Source organism: Passer domesticus, chromosome 8 (assembly GCF_036417665.1).
Source record: "Passer domesticus isolate bPasDom1 chromosome 8, bPasDom1.hap1, whole genome shotgun sequence".
In the NCBI taxonomy this organism is placed as follows: Eukaryota; Metazoa; Chordata; class Aves; order Passeriformes; family Passeridae; genus Passer; species Passer domesticus.
Genome location: NC_087481.1, coordinates 560,069 through 586,850, shown reverse-complemented (window position 1 = coordinate 586,850; position 26,782 = coordinate 560,069). Strand labels below are relative to the sequence as shown.

The window sequence follows — 26,782 nt, the reverse complement described above, 5'->3', positions numbered from 1 at the left end:
GAGTCCACCTTTTATTGCCTTCTTCTCCGGGTTTAGGGATGACGTGATCTGTCTTCTGCACTTGCTCATTCAGTTGCTAGGGGGTCTTTTTCTGCCTTCTGGTGGTCGTGGGATGAAGGCTTAGTCCCCCTTAGTCTTCCTCTTTGTGAACGCTGAGTGAACTTATGCCTTATAAGGCATATCTGTACAGAACACTATACACTTTCTGCAAGCTAAGCAATTCTTACTAGTACTATACACTTTCTGCAAGCTAAGCAATTCTAGCGAGTTTAAGGATTGTTATTACAGCTGCTTCTCATTACTTTCCTTTCACAAGGCATAACTTTACAATGAAATTCCCAAAGCACTATAGTAAACCAGCAACCATATGTATCTGCACAAGAAGTTTTTTTGGCTATTTAACTATTGTTTTATAACATATAGTTATTTAGCTATTGATTTAATTAATGAACAAATGTATTACTACTTATTACAAATCCCCCATTTCTTTTTTTACCAGTTTTGTTCATTACATCTTTCTAGGTCTTTCCTAGCAAGCATTAAATGAGCTGCCACATCAGTTAAGCTATGTGCACTAATTATAGGTGCTAACTTCCTTAGTATCTTCATCATATACCAATTCATAATGAATAGAACTTCTGACAAAATAAAACCAAGCAGTCAATATCAACAGAACAAAAATGGGATGGCATATACTGTTTAGGACCCCTGTGGCATTAGGAGACAAACCGAAAAGGGCATCCCACTGGATGTCACTCTGGAAATGCCAGTGGCTCAGCTGAGAGCTCTGCGAATGACTGACACTGCACTGAGAGGGGCCACAGTCCTGCAAGGGGCTTTCACCAGGAGCAAACAGCAGCCTGGAGGGTGGGCAATGCTGGATCTGTACCACTGCGTGCTCATCCTTCACCTGAACGTGGAGCTGCCCCCAAAGTTGCCATGCAACACTTTTTCTTTTTCTCCTGTTGGGTATATTTTGGAGCAGCTGTTCTATGTGGCTTTTGATGGTGATCCTGTGGCAAGCAGCCATTTGCCTGCTGTGCTCTCCTCACAACTAATACTAACTCTTCATTTCCTTTGGTTTTATTTGGCGTGTTTTATCTATTTGTTTGATTGGTTTGCTGCATGGGTTTGTTTGTTTAATTGACTGGGTTTTTGTCTGATTTGGTTTGAGTTTTTTGTTTGCTTTTTCATAAATGACTGGTGAAGTTGGCAAAGCCAAACTCAAGACAATGTAAACCAGGATCAGCTTTCCAGAAATTGCTTTTGGCTGGGTTTAGCTGCATCCCCCAGGCTCAGGATCACTAGTGTATTTTCAGGTTTTGCTCTGCATATCAGCCTGCCCAGACTCCGCTTGGTGTTTCACAAATGGAGAAGACAATGGACATTGTGCCAAGCTTCCTTTCAAACAGAAAAACCTGGGTCAGCATGACAGAAAAGAAGAAAAATAAATCACCAGTTAGAACAGAACCAGTGTCCCACCATCTTCCCCTCCACTGTTATTAATTTTGTACATTTAGAGGCAAACCTGGGTCTAAAGCTTGCATCTCTCAGTTCCTGATGCTATTTGCTACCCTTCAGCCTTGACTCGCCCTGATGTGACTGACTGCTGGGCAAGTGGGGCTGGGGATGCTCAGCCTGGACAGAGGAGACACTGGGAGGCCTCCCTGTGGCTGTGCAGGACTGGAAGGGTCCTGCAGGAAAGAAGGGGACAGAGTGTTCAGCAGGGCCTGTGGTGACAGGACAAGTGGGGATGGCTTTCAACTGCAGCAGGTTGATGGAAGCTGCATCTAAGGAAACTGCTCTTTTCCACTGGGGGTGGTGGGGCACTGGCCCAGGCTGTGCACAGAGGCTGTGCATGCCCCATCCTTGGCAACAGGGCTCTGAGCAGCATGCTCTGGGGGAAGACTGCTCAGCTGGGAACAAGATGTTGTTCTTCAGGCTCCCTTGCAAGCCCAACCATTCAGGGACTCCATCATTCCATGGTCTCCAGTGTCCACTTCAGATGGAGCCTGGGAACTGTGATGTCACAGCCCACGCTCCAGCTGGAACGTCCAGCGCCCAGCAAAGGGTACAACACAACCCTTGGCCATTGGGTTTGCATGCTCTTCACCCTGCTCCTGCCCACTCTGCTTTTCACCTGCCCCCTGATAACCCTTTCAGTCCTGAAAGATCCTTAGTGTCTGGATTTCATCATCCAGCCCTGCAGGATGCTCCCATTTCTCCTGAGGATGGTATGGTGCCATTCCATGGAGGTGGACACCCCGCACCTGCCCGGGTGGGCTGGAGCTCTGTGGGGATGGAGTGGGACAGGGACCCCACTCTGAGGTTTTGCTGCCTCTGCAGGCTGTCCCAGACAGAGAGGAGGAGATGGAGGTAGATACAAAGATTGATACGGAGGAGGAGATGGAAATAGACGGAGAAGACCCTGGAGAGGAAGAGATGGATGTGGATGTGGAGGAGGAAGAAGAGATGGACGTGTATGTGGATGAGGAAGAAGAGATGGATGTGGATATGGAAGAGTCCATTGAGGACATGGATATTGATTAAAAAGGTGAGGAAGAGGCCCTGATCTTGGCATGAAGACCAATGCCAGCAGCAGGACAGGCAGAGTGGGTCTCCTGCTGCCAGGCTGGGTCTGGGCTGGGTGCTTCCTGCTCAGGGACATTGTACCCAAGGCACTGGATTTTGGTGGCCATCCACAGCCTGTCCTGTGCCTGCTTTGCTCCACACAAGCTCCATGCCAGACCCAGCCAGGCTCAGTTCTGGTAGCAGAGTCCTGCTGCTGGGCCAGCGTGTGCCAGCCTGGGGGCACATGCAAGAGCCCTCTGTGCCTGACTGGAGTGACCGTGGCATTTGCTTTTCTTCCAGGTGCAATGGACAGCACAGACAGAGACACCCGCCTTTGTATATATGCTCTTCATTTTGTTGTTGTTCTTTAGAATGTAGATTGTAGGGCTATTTTTGACTTCTGTAAATACGTTTCACATATTTTTGTTAGGTAGGTTTTTCTGTATATATGTTCTATCGATTGTTGTTGTTACAAATGTTCTCACAATGTAAATATGTTCAGTATTTTTCCTGCTGTTCTTCTGTAATAAACAAATTTTATTTTTCACACCCCAGTTCTCCTTGCATTTGCTTCAGGCACAGGCAGCATTTTGCAAAGTTGTAGTTTCCACTTGCTCCAGGTTCCCAGGGCTGGAGGTCCCTGGCACAGCCACCCCAGGAGTGGGGGTCCCTGTGCACAGAGGGGTTCCCCTGACAGAGGTGAGCCTCTCCTTGCAGTTTCTCTGGACACACTTGGGAGCTGTAGGAGCAAAGCCCAGCGTGCCCTGGCCCATGGATCCCATGTTGGAGCAGGGCTGAGCCTGTGTGCTCCTGCAGAGCCTCAGCCATGGCTCTTCCCTGGGCAGCCCCAGGGCTAAGGAGGGAGCACTGGGCTGTGGGCAAGCCCTGCTCCTGGGCACCCTGAGGGGCTGGAGCCAGCCTGGAGGGAGCCTCAGCCCTACATGGACCAAGATTTCCTTTGGAAACCCCCTCTCTCCCCAGACTCCTCTGAGCACAACAAGAATTGATCCTCCTAGTTCAAGGTGTGACCTTCATCGGCACAAATGTGTCCCTTGCACTTTCTAGCACAGCAAATGTCAGTGCTTGTAATCCCTGTTCTGCACACTCTGCTCAGGCAGCAAAACATCTGAAGCTGAGGGATCATCTGGAATTAGCACCAACCTGCAGAGAGCTCCAGGGGGAGAACCTACCCCCAACCACCACGAGAAATACTTGACACTGATAGTCTGGGGCAGAACTGAAACTAAAGTATTTTAATGCCAAGAGAGAGGATTATTTTATTGCTGAATTCATTCTGCAAGAACAAGAATGGAAGCTTTTGGTCTCCTCACCTGCCACAGATGTGTATTGCCAAGTTTTTGCTTCTGGCTTATGACTGGTTTTGATGAATCTGTTCAGAACTCTGATGCTGTTCCTGGCTAAGGTGCAGAGATGATATTTCAGAGCCAGATGAGCTCAGCACATCTTGTGCAATGCAGAATTTCCAGAACCAGACATTCAGGCCATGCAAACTGACAAGTTTTCATCTCTGTGCAAAGATCAGTATTAGGACATCCCTGATGCACCACACATTTCTCAGAGCTGTCCCTTTCATCCAGCTCTCCCCAGTCACTTCACAGACTTCACTCTAAGCAGTTTCTGATAGAGCTCAGTAGCACATGGGATTTAATCCTGGTTTTTCTTCATCTTCTCCAGAGCTGTCTCCAGACACGGTGTGTGGGCACTGTCTGACAGCAGCAGCATTAACGTGTCACCTCCCTGACACTGAGGTTCATGTCACAACTTTTCATCAAAAGCAGCAAATCAATGATTCCCACTGGGTCCCACAAAGCTCCGTGGGGAGTTTGTGTGGCTGCAGTTCCAGCACCAGCCCTGGCGCTCAGAAATTTCAGGAGGAGATACAGAAGGAATCAGCCATTCATAGAGAACAACATGAGTTTGCAGGGCTCAGATCCCCACAACAGAGTCCCCAGACTCTGCATTTACACTTTGGCCTCTGTGCCTTATTTTTCCTCTCACTAAAGTCCTGACAGTTTATCTCATGCTCAGGTTCCCAAGATAATTCAAAGCAGCTTTAGGAGCAGGGATATATGGGAACTGTACCAAGGCTCAACAAAATTTCTCTCCTCAGGCCTGACAATTCTAGCTAAGGAGAGAGGAAAAGCCTGCATGAAAGAGGTGTGAAATCAAAGCAGTAATCAAATTGAGGTATAATGAGAGCAGCTGAAGAGGTTTTCAATGTTCAGAACAAGATTAGCAGCTCCAGGCACAGGAGGGATGTGACATTTTCCCCGCTGTAACAACTCTGTCATGCAAATTGCATCTCAAATCCTCCTCCCCAGCTCTGGGACCTGTTCAGCCACAAACGTGGTGCTGAATTTTTAAAGCTTAGTGGAAGCTGGTCAGAGAGGTGGTTTGCAAATAAAAATCACAGAGGGCAGTTTGGAAGCACCAGCTGGAGCAGAGAGGGACAGAGCCTGGCCCTGGGGGGCAGCACAGCCACACAACACATGCCTGAAACTCTAAGAAATTAAAGAACTTGCCACTGGTTTTCCCTCAGGAGCTACAGAAGGTGCTTTATGGAATCCCTGCCGCCTTCACACTGCATCAGCATGCAGGAGAGCGCAAGGATGAAGATTACAGCACCTTCTGCTGCTGCTTCCATCTCCTGACTCAAATCTCACCAAAATCTGTCACTATTGGGCCTTTCCAAAGTCTCAGATTCACTTGGTCCTTGCAGGATTTTGGTTCTGAGGAGCATGAAGGGAGATAAAGGCACTTGCAGACACCAGAGATGCAGTTGGTGCCTGAGGTGCATTTCACTGCCCAGGTTAGTGCCTCTAAAACCATCAAAAGCCGCCCCTGTGACAGCACCAAGCCAAGAGCAGAACTCCAGGGTGTGCACATGGTTGGAAATGTCATTGTTTAATATTCCTCTCCCAGTCTCTCATTTCATGGTGCCATTGCAGGGGTTAATCCCATCACACAGGAGCAAGTCTTGGCAATCAGCTTCAGATGGATTTTTAGTGCTGAGCAAATAAGAGGCAATTTTACTTTGTCTCCAACAAATTAAATTTCACCTAAATCAGACAAACTCTGTGTTCTGAGGCTGGCCAGGCACTAACCACTGCCAGGTCCCCAAGCCTGGATGTCAAACTGCTCTAATATTGAAAAGTTCAATTTATTTGGCTTTGTGTACAAGATTATTCTCTCTCAAAAGAATTGGGATCCATAGAATTGCATTTCCAAGCACTAAACTCAGACCAGCTACAAAGAGCACAAGAGACAAGAAAAGAAATAAAGATTTCTAGGGAGATGGAAATTGAATGCTGAGTTTTGCCCATTATAGAGTTCCATAAATTATCACCTGCCAGCTCCTTGCCTTCACTTGTGTGGCCAGCACTGAATACACTCACAGATAAGAAAATGTTTGTCCTCCTGAAAACTGGGACTAGAAGTAGAAAAAGGCTCAGATATATGAATTAAAAGACAACATAATGAAAGGAGCTGCCTTATAATAGCAAGATATGATGGACAGCAGGAATGGCTGAAGCCAGCAGAGATAAGTCCAGGAACTGTTCATGCTACAAAGATTTCTGACAAAACCTCCAATAACCCAAAAGGAATGTTTTGTCTGGCAGAGCTGATAGGAACCCTGTGCATTTAATTCAGTCATTGACAGCAAATGGAGATCAGCTTGAAGCCCATTTGCTCCACTACTACTTATTTTTTTTCACCCAGCAAATGAAATTACATCTACTCTTTGGGAAGAAATTACTGCTTTGAGTGGTTGAAGGCAAAGAGTTTCTTCCCATACCCACTCATAATCAGTCACCAAGAGAAATATTTTCTAAAAAGGTCTCTTCAAAATTTTGGAGTGACTTTCAACATAAATAATTTGGCCATTTTGCTCAAAATGATGAGGGAATTGAATTGGGCTCCCTCAGCTTAAAAAGAAGTGTTTCTTCCTAGTTCTTCACAAAGAGGAACAAAACACTTTGTTGCAGAAAACTGAAGGGAGGAAGAGGTTCCTTTCCCCCTGAGCTGCACAATAGGAGACAATTTTGTCACCAAGAGGGAATAAAACCCAGGCAATTTCCAGTTTTTTTGTGTAAGGGAAAAGCTCTGAGGATCACAGCTGTGGGAGACACAGAGAGGGAGGAGCGGGGATCTGCTGGGGGTTTTGGGGTGGGGGACAGATTAAAGAAGTGTTCAAGCAAAACCTCTGAGAGCTCAAGACTCCATCCCTCAGAGGAGAAACTCAGTTTGACCCAAATGCCATTCAAATCCAGCAAACATTGAGGCATTTCCCCAAGCTCTGCTGGGCCATCACCCAAATCACTCTGTGGGACCAGGGCAGCAGGGCCCTGGAACGGGACAGAGATGCTCCCCTGGGAAGCCGCCTGCATTGCCCATGGGACTCAAGATCTACTTCTGAAGACCCCAACATCCAAAAAACTCCACACTCAAAGCCTTTAATTTGGGGTTTCACTTCTCCACTTGTCTGTTGCCACTAGGCAGCTGCTCCAGTTCAACATCCTTCTGATGGGTACAAATGTTCTCCTAATTTCCAGCCTAAACAGGAAGTTACTTCCATTCATTCTTCTGTAAGTACGGGGAGCTTGTACCTGATTTGCTCTTCCTCTCCTAGTGTGCATTTGTGCAGATAAAATGCCTAAGCCAGGAGCATTTCCTTGTTTAAATCATCTAATTTATTTCATTCCCATATAGTTGCACGGATTTAGCACTGGCTCAACACTCAGAATGTTGACAGCACAAAGTCCAGTTCTCACACCAACTCCTCCAAGTTTTGGACCAATTCTGCAAAGAAGGAAATACAGCAAAGAAATTCCAAACAGGGGCCCTAATAAAGATAATAAAATGCCACATGCCTATGTTTGCTGCAGGGAAGAACAGTGCTATTTATTAAATCATTACAAACAATTAAAACAGCAGAGGGGAGGAAGAAAGTGCTATCGTTGGCAGCTCCCCAGTCCTCTGCCCCTGGCATGAATTTCATAAAGCACAAATCTGCCAGCAGAAATCCCTCAGCAATTGATTTCCTCCTCGTGGAACACAGCAGGCACACATCCTGGCTTTCCTGGCCAGAAAAGAAGAATTTGCCTCGACGTTTTTCCCAGGCATGCAGCTGTGATGTCAAATCACCCTCCCTGCCCTGCCAGGAGATTCCTGAAGTGACGACTTTCTGTAGGGTGACAACCCTCTGGAGAGGCACAGAGAGCTTTGTGTCAGTGTAAGGCACCCCCACAAGGGCACATCCCTCATTCAGGCTCCATCTTTGTTCACAAGCAGTTCCTAGCAGAAAATTCGCAGTGATTGCATTTCCCCAGAACAGGTAATTTCAAGCACATTTTTCTCTTGAGCTGTTCTGCCTTTCACAAAAGCAGCGTGCCAGGGATTGCTTTGGAGCATCAGGAAACATAGCAACACCCAACAGCCAAGACCATCCAAAACCACTTATCAGCTCATCCCTACATCTTCTGGACTCACTTGAATGCCCGGGAGAGTCTGAAAAGCCAACTGTTTTCCAAGAAACTTGTTGTTTGTTGTGCAATTGAAAGGTAAATGACAGGGACAACCAGCCCCACACAGGTGCCTCAGGCATGGGAAGGAGCAGGAGGGATCCATCCCTAACTAGCAGAGGTGCAGCTCAAGTGATGCTCACTCACTATTTGGGTTGCTTTTTGTTGCTTTTACATTAACAACGCATCTCCACACCACAACTGTTCTCCCTTCCTGCAGCCACATGGAAAAAATTCAGTGGTCTCTCACCTCTTTCTGTCCTCTCTCTGCCTGAAATAATTTTTTCCCTCATACAACCAGCAAAACAGGGTTTGTTTTCATGCTGGAAATAAGTCCACAAACTCTTGACTGATTTCAATAAGGAGAACATCACTACAAACCACTCATTACTCAGATGCCTCAGGGCAGCAAGGGAGGGAAATTTGACAACAGAGGTGGGAACACTAGTCGTGGATAACAGCATCACATTCTGCCTCTCTCACGGATGCTTTTCTTTCCAGTCCAGAAAATTCCCTGTCCTTTTTAGGGCTGTAGAAGGCTGCTGTCTGCCCCACATAATGAGGAGCATACCAAGCAGGAATGCTGCAGAACATCTCTGTTCCTATGATATTATCCTGCTGAACCCATACATTTGCAGAAGAATGGGCACTGCCAACTCCTGATTGCAGAGGAGGGAGTTTGTCACATCCTCCTTGTAAATTAGGATTTATCAGAGATGGAGAATTGATTGCCAAGTAACCTGCAGAGACACAAAACTGCTCTGCAGTTTTCTAGGACTCATTCAGCAGTACAAAAAGGTTATTGATGCAGTTGGGGAGTGTTTCTGTACAGCATGTGCACCTCCTGACATCCCAGGCGGGGAAAAATTTACTTAACATTTGCAAGGAGAAAGCAATTCTTCTTATTAAAAAAAAAAAAAAAGGAAAAAATAAATAGAAAATCAACTTCATGGCAAAGAGCCTGAGTAAGAGTTTGCAGAGTTTGGTGAAAACAGGTCATTTACAAGGAAATAATTTTCATCTGCCTTCAAGTGGAGTTGTGAAGCAGGTGGAGATGGAGATGTCTCAGGCACTGAGTGTGCTCCTTACTGACAAAATGACACTGATATTACCAAGTATTAGAAGTGAAAAACTTCAGTGATAACTCAGCCCTCCAACACAAAACACCTTCTCCCACGCAGTCAGCACTTGTCTGAAATCATTCCCCTTGGCAGGAGGCCCTGCATGGCCTGGCGAGTTCTGCACTTCAGAAGTTATTCCCTGTGGAAAACACAGAGGTGTACCTTTATTTCTTTGCTTTTTCTGTTTCTCCTCCACAAGCATCCAAAACTTCTTTTTGGTGTGGTTATCTATAGTTTCCACCAATATGATTTCTGATGCGAGCTTTATTTACCCAGCGTGCTGTGAAAGCCCCAGTCAAAGACCTCAGAGCTTCCCTCCCCAAGGAATTATATTTGGGGCTTTGCTTTGGGGCTCAAATTAGATTTTAAAGAGAGAAGAGCCAAGATTTTCTGACTGTCAATGCCCTTTTGGCTGTTTCTGGGGTCCACACTGAATCCAGTCCCTCCCTCACTTGCTCAAGCTTCCCCACTATGGCCATGAGCATGGGGTGCTGAGAGCACCAGCCATAAACCTCATCTTGCAGTAATCCCTTCCCTTTTCCTTTTATCTTGTGCATTTTAAATTATGAGTTTTATAGCACACCATTTCCTACTCAATTCACCTGAGTTATGCAACTTACATTTTTCTCCATCACACTGACATAACCAGCACAGCTCATGCTCTTAGCACTGAATTTTCATGAGCACATACATGGCCACAAGAATTATGATGTCCTATTTAAGTAGGTCAGGCTGGTATTAATTGTAAAACAGAGCTGTAATAAATTATTGCAGTCCAAAGCCAGAAGCAAGTTTCACTAAGCTCAAATCAGGCCTTCTGCTTTTCCCTCTTTTCCTTACAATAGTTGATGGTATTGTAAACTTGGTACTCCACAATGTCTGCTGGCCAAAAGAGCGTGCAGAAAGGTGCCAGCTCTGTGTAATTGCAAGGGAAAACGTTGTTCCAGAAAACAGATTTCAACTGTTTTGTTGGTTTGGGCTTTTTTACAATGAACATATACAAAATATTAGACCATTTCTCTAAAATATTATATTAAGGTGAAGATGAGTCATTTCACTGTTATAACAGAAAAGGGAGGGGAAACCAGAGTGAACAAAGCAGCAAATTCATTCAGCAGCAATTTGCACTCCATAACCCTCTGGTGCTGAGGCTTTTAGGCCAGAGGAGCTCTGCTATTTAAGCACACAAGGCAACACATTAAGCTGTTGCTTAGAGATATTGGAATATATTGCACAGAGCCTGCTCCCCAGTGAGATCCCTGGAGGGCTCCAGGCTGTTTTTCCAAGGATGTATTATAGCTCTGTTGCAGTGCTGCTGTTTGTAGAGACTCTCAGCTTTTCCAAGCAGGTCAAGCAATGACAAAAAGGGTGACTTTTCACAAGTGGAATTTCAGATGGCATTAAAAAAGTCCAAGTGAATACTCATCTCACTTGGATGTGGCAAATACCAAGGGCTTTTAGCAGCTGTGTTACAACCAGCTTAATAGCAGCTAAATAATGTATATTCCTGCATCCCAGGACTGCTGATGGATCACAGCACTGCAGGCACAGGAAGGACAGGGATCCAGGGAAGAGCTGATTCCTACCTGCTGATTCACACTAACTTTGGGCTAAAACATCCTTTTATTTTGGTTTGCTCTCATCCTTTCAAACTAGGATTCCTCCTTATGTCTTAGTCTTCAGCTGTGCTGGGGAACCTCCTTGCACACGCTCTGGGCACATCTGATCAAGGCAACCAGCAGGAAACAGAACCCTGTTAACAAATCTGTGGTCAAGAGAACTCCAAAAGGAAACAATTAGCTGTGCCCCAGAGTACTGCAGCACCAGGTCCCATCACATCCAGGGCTTTTTCCTCACAGGTCCCACAGGCAAATTACACAAAAGCTGTCGCTCATGTGGGCTGATGGAAGAACTCTGACACAGAGAAGCAGAAAAGCCCCAAGTCCAGAGGACCAATCGACCCATAGATTGATGCAGCAGATTAGCTTTTCCTGCTTCCAGAGTTAAGGAGGATGAGGCAGCAGCATTTCTGGTAGATTCAGAGCCATGGAACAGTTTTTTCCCACTACTTGTGGCAGCACTGACACAAGGGAAGGCACAGGCCACTGCCCTGAGCCCCTCACATGCCACCAAGGTGATCAGCAGCACTGGAGAAGGGGAAAGTCCCCTTCCAGAAACCTCCCTCTTCCAAAAGGAGGTTCACACTCACTTCCACCTCTGGAGAAAAGCAGGAGAAAATGCTGGAGAATAAAAGTATCCTGGAATGGAAGCATATTTTAATTTCTCTCTGGAGCAAGGCTGCTTGAAGCCAGACCAGAAGGGAGTGGGAGAGGAAATGAGGGTATTTAAAGCAGCATTCCCTCTGCACTCAAAATTCTCACAGATATGTATGAATTGCAGCAGGACTGGCACCATGTCCTGGCTCCACTGTCACCAGTATCCACCAGGGCTCCCTTAATTAACATATCTGACAGCACAGCTCCTGCTGGGAGCCAGGCAGCCTCTTGCACCTCACCCACCAAGGCTGGTGGCACCTCTGGGTGGCCCCAGCCAGCACCATGGGGCTGGGAAAGGTGTGGTAGAAGAGCCAGGGTCTCCAAAAACTTCTGGGAATGATGACTAACCCATTGCAGGAGCCTCCCAAACTCTTTCCTGGCTGGCAGGAAGCAAACAGCTTCAGTCAGCCACCCACCAGCTCCTGGTGCTAACAGCTTTTATTCCCCATCACATCTGGTCTGAGGAAACTGCTAACATGGCGTTTGTTTAGACTTCTCCCCTGCAGAGACAGACGGGGCAGTTATTAAAAACAAATCCAACAAGGTGAGGTTTAACAAGTCCAAGTGCCGGGTCCTGCACTTTGGCCACAACAACCCCTACAGCACTACAGGCTGGGGACAGAGTGGCTGGACAGCAGCCAGGCAGAAAGGGACCTGGGGGCACTGATGGACAGCAGGCTGGACATGAGCCAGCAGTGTGCCCAGGTGGCTAAGAGGGCCAATGGCTCCTGGCCTGGATCAGGAATGGTGTGCCCAGCAGGAGCAGGGCAGTGATTCGTCCCCTGTGCCCGGCTCTGGTGAGGCCACACCTTGAGTGCTGTGTCCAGTTCTGGACCCAAAATTTAGGAAGGACATGGAGGGGCTGGAGTGTGTCCAGAGAAGGACAACAAGGCTTGGGAGGGGTCTGAAGCACAAGTCCTGTGAGGAGTGGCTGGGGCTGTTTATACTGGAGAAGAGGAGGCTCAGGGAGACAAGGCAGTGTCAGGGCACAGATCGGACTTGATTATCTCCAAGGTCTTTTCCAACCTTGCTGATTCTGGGATTCTCTGAAACCACCCTTGGAACATTTGCAGGATGAGCCCTGGGCCTCCTCTTCAGAAGCTCCAGCAGCCCAGTTCCCTCAGCTTCTCCTGCCAGCCCCAAAGCCCATCCTGTCAGTCCTGCTAAGCCCCTGCAGCTCCGCCTCATTGCCCAGAACAGGGAGCCCCACAGACAGACACAGCAGCCCAGATGTGCCCCCCTGGCCTGGGGTGCCTCTGGCAAGGGAGCAGCACCAGGCACTGCAGGAGCCTGCAGACAATTCCTGCAGCACTTGGAGGATGATCCTGCTGCCCAAGGGATGTTCCCATGGTGCCAAGTCAGGAACTGGAATGGGGAGTGGGGCCAGAGAGGAAAGGGCAAACAGGGATGGGCTGTTTGCAGGGGAGGGAACAGGGCTGGGCAAGAGGAAGAAATTTGTACAAAAAAAATGGGGGAAAAAAAGCAAAGGTGAAGCCAAGGAAATGCTCAGGGCAGTTTGGGGGTGGCTGCCAGGCAGCCCTGGCTCTGAGTAACAGCATCTGCAGTGGGACAGGAATCTCCCAGCTAATGAGAACAAACTTTCTGGCTGACTGCAGAGGCCAGGACAAAGCTGAGTGGTTTCCCTGGTGTCCCCCAGCCCTTGCTGGCCCCAGGGGCTGATGGCATTTGTGCTCCCTCAGGTTCATGTCCCCACAGCAACAGCATGGGGGTGCTCCTGCCTGCTCTGTGCAATGCAAACAGGGGCTCCTGAGCCAGTGCTGCCGTGGCTGTGCCTGCAAGGATGCGGCACCTGTGTGAGCTGGGGGAGAGGCCAGGGCTGCAGAGGGGGGATGTTGTTGGCAGCTCCATGAGGATGCTCTGGGACGCTGCCCTGGGCTGTGCAGCGCACTGGGGATGGATCAGCCCCTGCTCTGCTGCTCCTTCCCGTCTCCCCCAGGGCCCTTGCAGAGCCCCAGCCATGCTGTTTGCCCCCAGCCTGCCCACGGCCAGCCTGGGGCTGCTCAGCCTGGGGCTTTTCTGTGCTGAGCATTGGCCTGGCCGTGTTCTTGAGAGAGCCTGGGCAAGGAGCCTGGAGCCCCCAGGGCCTGGCCTGAGGCGTCAGCGCTGCCCCAGCAGTGCCCATGGCCTGTCCCTGCTGCAGCCCCAGCACTGCCACCCCCAGGACTGTGCCCGGCCCCGAGAGCACTCAGGCCCTGCAGCAACACCAGGGCCACCAGGGCAGCGGGGCAGGGCCACGGCAGCAGCACTGCCAACACCAAGTGCTGCTGCTGCTGCTGGGCACAGCTGCTGTGCCAGCACTGATCTGCCCGAGGTCTGCACACAGACATTGCTGCTGCAGCTCCAGAGATGGCAAGAATAGAGGGATCTCTGGAGAAAACTCTGCTGGGAGATCCTTTAGTTCCTTTAAAACCTTTGAGACTGCAGCCCATCATTGTCACAGTCTGTGGCCACAGGGAAGGTGGAGAGAAACAAAGTCAGAAATGGCAGAAACCATCATCTAGCTTTAGGAAGAATATTTAAAAAGGAAAATGACACGGAAATCAAAGAACGAAACCAAAAGAGCTATAAGTGATGACTTTTATTACAAGTGATTTGCAGAAATTGGCAATCAGTTTAATGCTTCCTAAGATGTGCAGTGATCAGTCTTCTCACTGCAGCCTTGAGCTCCTGGTTCCTCATGCTATAGACGAGGGGATTCAGGGCTGGAGACACCACCGAATACAGAACTGACACCAACAGATCCAGGCATGGGGAGGAAATGGAGGAGGGTTTCAGGCAGGCAAATACTGCAGTGCTGAGAAATGCATTTCTCCTGCATTTTTCCTTTACAGATTATTTCAGTCATCTCCTGAGAGGTGCAGATTGTTCTGGTGCTTTTCATGAACTGGTTGTACTCTTGATTTAGATGGAGATTTTAGAATTGATTTCAGATGTAGAAGAATCTGAAGTGAGCACAGAAACAAACTCCCTCTGTCAGCCCATTTTCATCTTCTAGATCACTTTCAAGATGTCCTTGGGGGTGTTGGAATGATGATCACACAGCTCTCCACTTCTGGCTGCAGGCTCTGCAGATTGTTTCTTTGCATTCAGTCAGGCTTGCATTCCCCAGGAGTTCTTGGTAGGCTGTCATGTTTTCTTAGGGTAGAACAGTAACAATGAAAACCTTACCAATGGCACAACTGCCCAGCCCACAAGGAAAAGAGAAGAACAAGCTGTCAAGTTCTTCAAATATTTGTCCTGCTTTGCTGCAAGAGTTGTGCTGCACACACAGTGTGGAAAGCCAAGAGAAGCTGCAGTTGGTGGCACACCTTGTGACAGAAGCTGCACCTCATTCTTCAGGAAAGGTTCTTGGAAAAAGCAAACAGGACTGAGTAGAAGTTTCTGGAAAAACTGAAAGAGCTTTTAAGAAATTAACTGAAAATTGAAACAATTCAAGACGTTTTTCTCGATTTATTTTTATGCTCCCCTTTTCCATCTTGCACTAGTTGTCCATCCCATTAATTCCAAACAGATCTCACCTCTAAGATCCATGAGTTGGCACGTTTTAGACATTTTAAGATACCATGACCTACACACAGTTTGGCTTCCCCTGTTTTTCTTGGAAAGCAATGTTGGAGAGGTAAGTGCAGTGTTTGTGTCAGGTACAAATTCTGCATTCAGGGAACACGCTCTGAGAGTGTTTGACCCTCAGCAGGGACAATGCACAGCAGGGACCGAGGGGATTCCTGAGGCACTGTGCAGGAGTCCAGACTCTGGCTCTTGGCTGAACTCGGCAAAGTTCCTGTGTTTGGACAGGCTCAGGGGCTGCCCTCGGGGAACGTGGGGCTCGAGGCGGGGGCGAGCGGGCAACGGACAAAAGGACACGGGGACAAACGGCCCCGGAGCTTCAGTTGCAGCAGCGGCAGCAGCAGCAGCAGCAGCGGCAGCAGCAGCGGCAGCGGCAGCGGCAGCAGCGGCAGCAGCAGCAGCAGCGACAGCGAGAGAAGAAACTTCAGATTCCCTTCTCCTCTCCCTCTCCCTCTCCCGCTGTCCCGTACCTCTCCCGCTCTCCCTTTCCCGGTCTCCCCTCCTCTCCCCGCCTCCCTCTCCCCGTGCCCGGCCGGGCCATGCCCCCGGCCCGCCCCCGTCCCCGGGCGGGGCTGCCCCGTGCCCGCCCCCGGCCGTCCCGCCGCCGCCTGGCCTCAGCCCGGCTCTGGCCGTGCTGGCGGTGGCGCTGCTGGGCGGGGATCAGTGCCTGGGGCTGGGGTGGCATCGCCGGCTTTTGGCTCCGCCTGGCCCGAGCTCGAGCCCGAGCCCGGCCCCGACCCCGGCCCCGGCCCCGGCTCCTCCCGGGGCCCGCGGAGGACACAGGCGGCCCCGCCGCTCCCGCCGCCTCCGCTGCGGCTTGCCCGGCCCGAGCTCCGCCGCTCGGCAGCGCGGCCCCCGGCCCCGAGCCGCCGCTGTCTTGTTCCAGAGAGCGAACGCCGGGGGATGGCCGGGCCGGGGCGGGTGAGGGGCGCTCGGGGGCCGTTGCTGGCCCCGGGCCGAGCGCTGACAGCCGCGTCCCGCCCGCAGGGAAGGCACAGCAGCGCCTGAAGGAGCGGTACCGGCTGGGCTCGCTGCTGGGCCGGGGCGGATTCGGCAACGTCTTCGCAGCAACGCGGCTCTCGGACGGCGCCCCGGTGAGCGGCGGGGCCGGCGGCGGGCGCAGGAGGAGGGGGTGGAGGAGGAGGAGCAGGGCGGAGGAGGCGGGAGGAGGATGGCACTGGGCAGGGTGGACAGCGAGCTGAGCCCTGTTCTGCACTTGCCTTGCAGGTGGCCATCAAAAGGGTGCCACGGTACTGCGTCCATCACTGGGGTGAGCTGGTGAGTGAGCGAGGTGCTGTGCTGGGCAGGGATGAGCTGACGCCCGGCAGGGTAGGGGCTGCCAGGACGCCTCGAGGGAGAGCGGGCATGGGGCCAGAGCAGGGTGCAGAGCATCCCGGGCTGGCTGAGGGCTTCCTGACCCCCGGCATGGCATCAGGCCCACTGACAGCATTGTGCTCCTCCCGCAGCCCGACGGCACCAGCGCTCCCCTGGAGATTGTGCTGCTGGACAAGGTGTCCAGTGGCTTCTCCGGCGTGGTCCAACTGCTGGAGTGGGTTGAGCTCCCCAACGACATCTTCATGGTGCTGGAGCGGCCGGAGCACTGTCAGGACCTGCACCATTTCATTCAAGCACGGGGCTTCCTGTCCGAGGAGGTGGCGCGGCAGCTGTTCCGCCAGGTGCTGGAGGCCGTGCGGCACTGCACCAGCTGCGGGGTCCTGCACCGCGACATCAAACCAGAGAACATCCTGGTTGACCTGGCCACCGGGCAGGCCAAATTGATTGACTTTGGCTGTGGCACCTACCTGCAAGAGACAGCCTACACTCACTTTGCAGGTGAGCCTACACAGGGCTGTGCTCCCGCTCCTGGCATCTCATGGCCCAAGATCTCACAGCCCAAGCTGGGTGTGGCAGCAGGGATTCTCCCTTTTGCTGCCACTCAGGGGACTGAATCTGCAGCTGAGTTGCTTTAGAGCAAGGGTGGGTGGGGAGCCATCTTCCAGCCCTGCTGGCAGCCTTTGCCCACCACTGTGCCCAGGACTGGGGCTGGGCTGGGGCAGCCAGCCTGACAAAAACAGCCGTGGGTGGGGGTAGCAGAGAGGGAGGTCGGAACCTGTGTCCCAGCCGGTTTGTGTGCAGGCAAGAGGAAGGGCTTGGACTGCTCCACTTGCCCTGTTTGTCTTGCCTTTATAATATGTTTGGGGCAGTGCAGGCAGGGAGAATGAGGGCATGGTTTTTCCCCAGCACGCAGTGGGTATTTCCTTTGCGTGTCATGGTCAGGCCTAGCCAGGGCTTCCACTGTCCCCTTCCCACACCAGTGGCTTCTTTTGCAATCCCAAGTTTGTACACCTGTCCCAGATGCTGGTGAGAGGACAGTGTGCCCTGCGTGCCACTGATGCAGCCCCCGCCCGCCCAGGGATGCTGGGGCCAGGCTGTGGGAGCAGCAGCATCCCCCTGCTGAACTCCATCTGTATTCCACAGGAACACCATCATACAGCCCCCCGGAATGGACCCGCTTTGGCTGGTACCATGGCGAGCCAGCTACCATCTGGTCCCTGGGCATCCTGCTGCACGAGATGGTCTGCGGGAAGATGCCTTTCAGGAGGGGCTGGAACTTCAGCTGGGGCCAGCTCTCGCTGCCACAACGGCTCTCTCCAGGTGAATCCTCTTCTCTGGGCACGGGGGGAATACCAGTGCTGGGAGACAGCAGCGGGCTCGGGAGCATCCCGTTCTGGCAGCTGCTGAGGAGGTGGCACATGTCCTGCTCTCCCCCAAAACCAAGAATTGATGGGAAAGTTCAGGACCAGCTCTGAGCGCATCCAGCATGGCCTGGGCATGGGAATAGTGAAGCAAAGCAGACAGGAGCCTTCTCCAACTGACGGGCAGTTTCTGGTTTCTCTCCCCAGAGTGCCAAAATCTGATTGGGTGGTGTTTATCCATGCACCCCTTGGCCAGACCCTCATTAGAAGAGGTGTTCTGTCATCCTTGGATGCAGGATATTCATCTGCCCTAGAAGAAGGGAGAGAGCCACAGGCACACTGTGCTGCAGGGCCCTGGTAAGTTACAGCTGCACACATGCCTTGGCAATGAGAAGCAAAGAAAGCCAGCCCGTGTCACTGCACCAGGGTCATGGGATGGGAACATGCAGCCCTTGTGCTGGAGCTGAGCTGCTCTGCCCAGCCCTGGTGGCTGCCATCCAAGCAGGTTTTGCTTGTCCTGGTTCCCTGACAGCTGGGGCCCTGGGCAGAGCCCTGACAGCCTGGTCTCACCCCAGGGAAGGAGAAGGAGCCCCCAGAGAAGCTGTACCGGGTGGTGCTGCTGCTGCAGGAGACAGCGAGGATGACATCAAGGATGACATGAAGGATGACAACCTCTTCCTCAACCTGGCCACCAGCAGTTGAAGGTGATGCACTTTGATTGTGGCACCTTCTTCAAAGCCAAACTCCACAGGGAATTTGCAGATGAGTCCACACGTGGGGAAATGCTCCCAGATTTGGGCATTGCCCAGCCTGGCTGGGAAGCAAAGGTTCCCCCCTTTGCGGGGGCAGATGCAGCTGATCCTTCAGTCGGCTGCCCAGCTGCTTTTGGCAGGGCTGGGGGCATGGGCTGGGGTGGGTACAAAATGGGAGTGGGCTCCTGGCCCTGCCAACAGCCCCCAGCACCCACCGTGCCCCGGGCTGGGGCTGGGGCTGGGGCAGCCAGCCCAACACAAACAAACCCCCATGGTGGGAGCAGAGGTGGGACTCCCAAATCTGTGCACAGGTGCTTTGCTGTGCAGGCAAGGAAGGGCTTGGGCAGCTCCACTGCCCTTGTTTGCTTTGGGATCACCGTTACTGTGGGGGGCAGTGCAGGGGGAAGGGAGAAAACCTGGGCTTTGCTCACACATGGCTGGGTTTTTCCCTGGCATGTAGAGGTTGGGCCTTCCTCAAGGCCCTGACAGAGCTAAGAGTTTTGACCTTTCTTCTTCTTTTCCCTTTTTGTCTCTAACATCTTTTCAACAATTTGTTTGTTTTTTCTTGAGGAAGCATTCTAAGTGGTCCAGTCTGGATCAGGAAGTTCTTGGGAGCAGCTGCAGCGTGGATGGGCTGTGCCCTTGGAGCAGGCTGAGGACATTGTTTGGGACCAGCTTTTCTTCCAGCCATGGATGGCATGAGGTGGGTCCCCGTCTGCTTGGCAGGGTGGGCTCAGAGCTTTTGGGAGATGGCAGCGAGCACAGGAGCATCCTGCTCTGGGCAGCTGCTGAGCAGGTGGATGTGCCATGGCTGGCTGCAGGCTGGGCACATGTCCTGCCCTCCTGCCCTGCTCCCAAAGGCAGCACTGATGGGCAGCTCTGGGCACTGCTCTGGGCACAGCCAGCACGGCCTGCGCACCACGGGCAGCTGGGACAAGGGGACAGGAGCCCTCAGCTGACGGGCAGTTTCTGCTTTCTCTCCTTGCAGCCGGGCTCTGTGGATGCTGAGGCTGCTCTGGGCTCTGCCAGGGCTCTGCTGGAGCTCAGCACCGGGCCGGAATCAGCCAAAGAAGAAATGGTGTCACCTGCAGCACAGACTTGCTTGAGCATTTTGGCAACACAGCTCAAGTTTGCAGAGTGACACCTCCCAAAAATTAAACTTGTTCAATACCTTCTGAAATCAAATCAATCTGGGATGACTCCAAATGACATTTTTCAGCTTGCTCAAGCTGTAGCTCAGCCCTTCTCTGAACAGTTCACTCCCCCATCTGCCTTTTAGTTCTCAACTGCTCCCTTTTTTCCCCCAGTGAATTCCCAGCGCATTGCTGTCTCCATCACTTGCTGGCCTTCCTTGTTGCCCCTGACCACAAGGAGGGCTGAGCCCCAGGTTTAGGGACTCATGCTGTCACTGGCTGAGGAGCAGCAATGTTTCAGAGGTCCAGTGGCATTTTAGTGTCATTCAGAGCCACTCTCCAGCCCTCAGCTCTCCTCACTGCTGAGTTCCCACTCCCTTCATCCTTGCAGCAGGATGAGCTCTGTGAATCCCCTTGAGCCTCCCCACTCTTCCCAGCCCACGCAGCCACCTCAGTGAGGCTGAAGCTGAAGCTTCTCTGTCTCCTCTGGCACTCCAGTCCAGTCCCCTGTGTGGGGAGCCCCAGCCCCAGAGCACAGCACACAGCAGTGCAGTCCAGGCTGGAGCAGCTGCCCTGCAGCCCTGGCTTGGCTGTTTGTGGCAGCTGAATGCTCCCTGTTTCCAGCTGTCCCTGCAGGATGGCCCCAGGGCAGAGCCCAGCCGGGCTCCCACTGCAGCCCCTGGAGCTTGGGGCAGACAGTGCTCCCAGAGCTGAGGTTCATGGGGAGCACCCGGAGCTGTACCTTGCACTCTGTTGCTGTGTGTCACAGCGCAGGCTGGCTTGTACTGTGTGACGGTACCAGCCCCTGGTGTGACTGACAGGGCCTCGCCCAGTCACATCTCTCCCAAGGCTGCAGCATTTCACTGCCCAGAATCTGAAGGGGCGTAGAGATCAGACCCATGACATTTTCCAGACTGGGTTTTTCAAAGGCTTTTTATAATGAAGGGCTTGAGAATAAGCGCTCTCTGTTTGCAGAGATGAAAATCAGGGTGAGTGGTCTCTTTGTCTCCAACCCACTGCCACCCCCGGGCCAACGTTAGAGCCACCCAGTCCCTCACCCACCCGCCTTGTGCCTTCCCACTGCCTTGTCCTGTCAGGGCTTCTGCTGCCCCTCATCCCTTCATGGCCTCGTCCCCTCAGGGTCTCCCCCAGCCCGGCCAAGCTGCCCGGCAGCAGCGCCGCAGCCCTCCAGGAGCTCCAGAGGAGCCCCATCCAGAGGCACCTGGGAGCCCTCAGCAATGCAGCCAGCAGCACACAGGCAGGAGGACACGGATGGTGGTTCCTGCCTGGGACAGGGCTTGTGGCCATCTCCAGGTACCAGTCTCACAGGGATCCCTGCAGCTCCAGCCTCTGCCCACCTGCTCTGTTGGCAGCACAAAGGCTTCAGCAGACCCACCAAAGGCCAAGGGGCTTCTGGCCATTTTATCTGCAACACTGCACGTCTGGGCAGCTGAGCCCAGACACCCTTTTCCCCCTCTTCCCCTATGCCCTGCAGACCCTGGGCAGCAAAAGAAAGCTCCTGGGAGTCTGTTTATTACAACACATCCTATATTCATATACTAAAGAAAAAAACAAGAAGAAGAAAAGAATAATCTCAAAGAAATGGAAAATTCCTGCTGGCTCAGGTGAGCCCAGCAGACAGAGCCTCTGGGATCAGCTCTCTGCAGAGCTCCAGCAGCACAGCCAGCCGAGCCCTGACAGACGAGGCCGTGTCCTCCATGCCCTGCGGAATTGATTTTGCAGCCTCTGGAAGATGGAATATCGCCCACTCTGTAGTGCCCGGAGGACATACAATGTTTGAAGTGCTGCATCTGACACGGCACTACTGATGTCCTCTGTCAGGTGTTCAAGGGCTGAAAGAGAGAGGAACAGAGCAATGGTCAGATCCTGGATCTGCAGGGACCTGAGGAGAGCCCCCTGCTAGGGCCATCCCAGCCCGCTCTAGCCATGGCCGGGAGGGAGCAGGGAGAAACGGGATCAGACCGAAACTGCAGGCCACGAATGCCCCAATGGCCCTGAAATCTCTTGTGTGCTCTGCCCACGCTGCCCCTCGACTGCACAAGGAGCAGACCCCTCGGCAGCCGGGGCAGCGCCCGCAGCTGCCCCCGCCAGCCCCCACTGCCAGCCCGCTGCCCTCACTCACCGCTGCAGATGAGCTGGAGCTCTTCCCTCTTCCCCCTCAGGTGCCGCCCGGCCATGCCTGTGAACATAGAGCCTGTCACGGCACCAGCGGCACAGCTCCCTGCCAGCGGCGCTGCCGGCGCTGCGGCCACACGCCCTGCTGGCCCGGCAGGGCTCAGCCCGGGCCACGCCGCACGCTGCCGCCCGAGGGCACGGCTGCCAGAGGGCAGCAGCAGGGCTGAGCCCAGGTGGGGCTCCACGGCGCCGGGCCCGGACGGCGCTGCCGGGGCAGCGGGCAGGGCTGGGCTCGAGCTGCGGCGGGCCGGGGAGGGAGCAGATAAAATGGCCATGGGCTCGTGGCTCACCCATGAACCTGATGGCTGCCTCTCGCAGGGACTCCTGTGGGTTCCGCAGGTACGGCAGGGCCCGGCGCAGGTGCTCGGCCGCTTGGCTCGTGTCCTCTGCCAGCTGCAGAGATCGGCAGCAGGGAAGGCTTGGCGCGGGCTCAGCCCCTCAGCCAGGCGCTCCCTGCGCCCAGCCCCGGCCTCCCCTGCCCGCACAGCCCTGAGGCGCGGCCAGCAGCCGCTGGCGCCAGGCTCTGGAGGGGGCAGAGGGCCGGCTGCTGCCTGGGGAGCTGCACTGCCATCCCATCCCGCAGCCCCGCCGGGCCGGGGCTCCATCGGCCCCCGGCTCGGGCCCACAGGAGCCTGGAGAAGAGCCCGCCCGGCCTCTGGGTGCAGCAGCGGGCAGGGGCACAGCTGCCAGCGCCGCACACTGAGCACCGCGCTCAGGGGCCTTCTCCAGGCTGAGGCTGGGGCTTCCAGCCCGTCCTTACCAGGCACTCAGTGAACTTCCACAGCTTCTTGTCCTTCACCAGTTTTTCAAGATTGCTTCTCTTCAGGAACTCCACCACACAAAGCAGTGTTTCCAGAGAGGCCTGGAGAGCAGCAGAGACGCGGAGATGGCCCCACAGCCCAGGGTGCAGGACCCGCGTCCCTGTGCCAAGGCGTGGAGGAGGCTGCAGCCTGGCAGGCGCCAGGGCAGGAGGCAGCCGAGCCCCCTGCCAGGGGGACAGCAGCAGTCCACGAGTCCTCACCTCTGCCACACGCTGATTCTCATCGTGGCAATGGAAGAAGACTGGCAGCAGGCTCTGGCGCAGGTGTGTCTTCAGGGCCTCTTTTTCCTTTTCCTGTGGAAGAGTCACCAATGTTCGGAAGAGCAGTATGGAGAGCAGCTGCACATGGCTATTCTCCTGTATGAAAGGAAGAAAAAAAGACCTCAGCATCAGCTGCACAGGGCTCAGCTTGGCGCAGCCTGCAAATCCACAGGGCAAAAAGTGTCTGGGCAGCACCCAGTGGCCGTGGCTGGGGGCAGCAAGCCTTACGTGGTCAAAGACTGGCAGGAGCGCCTCAACCAGCTGCAGTGCCATGGGGCTGGGTATCAGCATGTCATTGTCCAAGATGATAAAGCTGAGTAGCATGACTGTCATGCTGACTATCTCTCCATCTGCGTCCCACAGGAGCTCCACAAGACTTTCAGTCAGGCTCCACATTTTTTTGCTCTATGCGGAACACAAGTTTGTGAATCACCATCCATCCTGCTGCCACAGGGCTCAGAGGCTAAAGGTCTGTCCCGAAGCACTCAGGCAGCTGAACCGGGAGGCAAGAGAGCTGGGAGCATCTGCCCCAGTTCCCAGAGCCCAGCCAAGCCCAAGTGACTGTATTTTCTAGCTCAGCCTCAGGCGCTCCCCCTTTCTCACCATTGAGGGATCGTCAATGATCTCAAAAAGGACCCTGAGTGCCAGGCGACGCCTCTCCCTGCACTCGCTCCGCAGCTGCCTTGACAAGATTTGCTGGAGTCTGTTAGCACCATGTTCACCCAAGTCCAGCAACTCGAGGACCTGAAAGGCACAGGGCAGTGTCAGGGGACCCGGCCGGCAGGAGCCCAGAACCGCACAGGGCTGGGTCCAGGCAGCAGCACAGGGCGCGGGCAGCTGTGTCTACGAGAGGGCAGAGAGCTGGGAGGCAGCTCAGTGAGGCAGCACTGGCCATCAGGCTCACCTCCGCAAGGAACGCCAGGGCAGGCAGCTCCCAGCGTGGCTCCTGGGTGCTGAGCAGCCGGAGCAGGTAGCGAATGATCTGGGAACGCAAGGGGATGGAGACACAGGACATCTCCCTGGCAGGAGAAAAAGTAACCAAGACTGTGGGCTGGGGGATAGACCTCTGCCAGGACTGAATCACAGAGGTCTGGTCTTTCCCCAGCATCCTGCACGGGGCCCTGGGCTATTTGGGAGGCGGCTCCTTATGGGCACCCTCCTCTCCCAGCCTTTTCCACTCTGCTTGGCTGTCCCTCAGTGACAAGGCCCTGTGGTTCATGACAACAGGGACTGTGTGGGGCTCCCTGGGCACAGAGCACGAATGTCAGAGGCAGCGGGGAGAAGGGAGTCTCACCTGGCCAGCAGACCCACGGCATAGTGGTGGGTGTCAGCACACAGCAGCGTGTCCCAGCCACACTTGCGTTCCATTGCCACCACCACATCCTCGTGCTGCATTCGGCAGAGCAGGGACATCAGGGTCCGCACTGCAAACCTGCGTGCAGAGCAAAGCCCAGGTCACGCTGGAGCACTGGCTCCTGCCCAGGGATGTGGCAGGGACAGGAGGAGTGGGATGGACCACCTGTTGGGGCTGATGGCAAGGCCGTATTGCTGCTGGCATCCCTTCCAGAAGGTATGGACCTCCTCTGGCATATCCAGAGTGCTGAAGAGCAATTGGAAGAGCAGATGCACAAAGAGGCGGGGGAAATACACCATCACAATACATGGGATACAGGGCACCTGGAGGATCTTCCACATCACCACAGTTGCCTGCAAAGCCCCCCGAGACAGCGCTCAGTGCTGAGGTGTCCGTGTGGCAGGGCCTGAGCAGGGGAGGGAGAGGCCTGGAGAGAGGCAGGGGGAGCACCGGGCCTGGTGCCCCTGAAGCTGCCCCGAGGCCAGGTTTCAGCCCAGCGCCTGAGGCAGGGAGATGCAGTGGGGGAAGGAGGATGGAGAGCTGCTGGAGAGGCGGCTTTGGGGCCCGCAAAGGCCAGTTGCAGAAACTCACAGCCAGGACAAAGACACCTGTTTTGTCCCCATCCGAGGTGCACGTGCTGTGCTCGGGCCATCTCCTCAGCACATCCAGGAGTATCAGCAGCGCAGGCTCCGCAGTCCTGGACGAGCACGTGATGCTGTTCCACATGGTCAAAGCAGCTCTGTGGGGTTAGAGCTCTGTCTCAGGGGGGTCTCAGACACAGCACCATGGCTTGGGCAGCAGTGGGGACCTGAACTGGCTGCCAGCTCTGCCTCTGCCCTCTGTCCCTGGCCAGCAGCAGCCAGGCAGCCCAGCCCTGTGGGGACAGGCCCCTGAGGGGCAGCGAGGGGGCATGGCAGCAGGCTCGGGGACTGACGTGCCAGGGTGGCAAAGGGAGCAGCCAGAGAGCCCTCGAAGTCTCTGTTGGTCAGACACCTGGGAGAGGTTGTACAGGCTGATGGGCTGGGGAGCCCTGAGCCCTCTGGGCAGGTGGGCCCATACCTGTCACAGGATGGGGCCACACGCAGGAGTGTCATGACTACATCAGCTGGCTGTGCTTTGGTGAGATACAGCAGGGTCCTGTTCAGCCGGTGCTCTACAAACTGATTGGCCATGAGCCACTGGTGGATGTACCTCACCATGGCGGGCACCTGGAGAAGGCACAGGGAGACTTGGAAAGCTGCCAGAGGGAGGAATGTTGCCAGCTTCCCCAGGGAAGTGCTTCCCTTCCCAGCACACTGCCATGGCCTCAAAGGCGTCCAGCGACCAGCGGGTGTGGCTTGGGAGGCCAAGCACTTCCTGGGAGGATCAAAACCTGGCCACAGGCTGCTTACTTGCTTTGGATTGCAAAACCCCTCCTGTACGAGCATGCTCAGCAGGGCAGCACTGGTCTTGGTTTTGAAGATGTGCGAATATGCTCTGAACCCAGTGCCCATGGTGCTGGTCTCTTCCTGCCGAATTCGCTTGATGAATTTGCAGACCAGCTGTAGGAGAAGGGCAAGAAGCCAGGGATGTTCCACAGAATGCTCCAAGCGTGGTGACAGCAGGCCCAGCCCAGGTGGGGATGGCTGCAGGTACCTGCGCTGTTCTGCGGAAGCGGCCACGGGCAGGGTCCTGCTCTTGTGTCTGCCCCACGGCTGCATCTGGCAAAGAGCGAGCGCAGCCAGAGCTGAAGGGCTGCGGGAGAGGCCAGAGAACACAGCCTAGCCCTGCGCTCTCCAGGCAGGGACAGCCCTGGGATGCCCCAGGGGATGGAGCATGGCTGCTGTGGGGTGTCTGCCTGGCCCCTCTTCCGTCCTGTCCATGGGCATGTCCCCAGGGGATGGGATGGGATGGGATGGGACGGGATGGGATGGGATGCCACGGGATGCCACGGGATGCCATGGGATGCAATGATGCCAAGCTGGCTGCAGGCACAAGTCCTGTGGCCCAGCTCTGCCACTCACCCTCCTGTGGCAGCTCGAGTGGCACCACCTCTTCAGTCTCCTGTGCTGGGGCAGCTCCAGGGCCTTCTTCCTCCTCCTCCACCCAGGCCAGCTTGGGCACTTTTGGGGGTCTCTGCTCCATGTCAGTGACTGGATTTGTGGCTGCTTGCAGGAGAGATGCCTCGGAAAACCTCAGAGTCAGCAAGTCCTGCAGTCGTGCCTGGAAGGCACCTTCAAGAGAGAAGCCTCAGGAAGGCTGCAGGACAGCAAGTCCTGCACTCTGGTCTCTAGGGCTCCTGCCACAAGGACAGGAGACTCCTGTCAAGGATTGTGGTCTGGCCTCGAGGGCACCGGCGGCAGGGATGGGAGATGCCTCCAGGACACCAAGTCCCATGCTCTGCCCTCGAGGGCACCTGCAGAAGAGAAGCCTCGGGAAGGCCAGGGCTCAGCAAGTCCTGTGGTTTGGCCTCGAGGTCAGCTGCAGAAATA

The 26,782-nt window shown here is 54.0% G+C and overlaps 2 protein-coding genes across 2 annotated transcripts in view; both read left to right on the top strand.

Annotated features, from left to right (window-relative positions):
• The window catches only part of LOC135306026 (zinc finger protein 345-like), a gene marked incomplete at its 3' end in the record, with an annotated part of 155,699 nt that overhangs the window by 51,497 nt on the left and 77,420 nt on the right, over positions 1–26,782 (top strand). The gene's annotated exons all lie outside the window — the stretch shown is intronic.
• Positions 12,233–17,690, top strand: LOC135305929 (serine/threonine-protein kinase pim-1-like; the record flags this gene model as incomplete). Its single annotated transcript, XM_064429505.1, has 5 exons — positions 12,233–12,308; positions 16,087–16,193; positions 16,327–16,428; positions 16,566–16,932; positions 17,578–17,690. Coding segments are annotated over exons 1-5 (765 nt in total), but the record flags the coding sequence as incomplete, so codon positions are not given.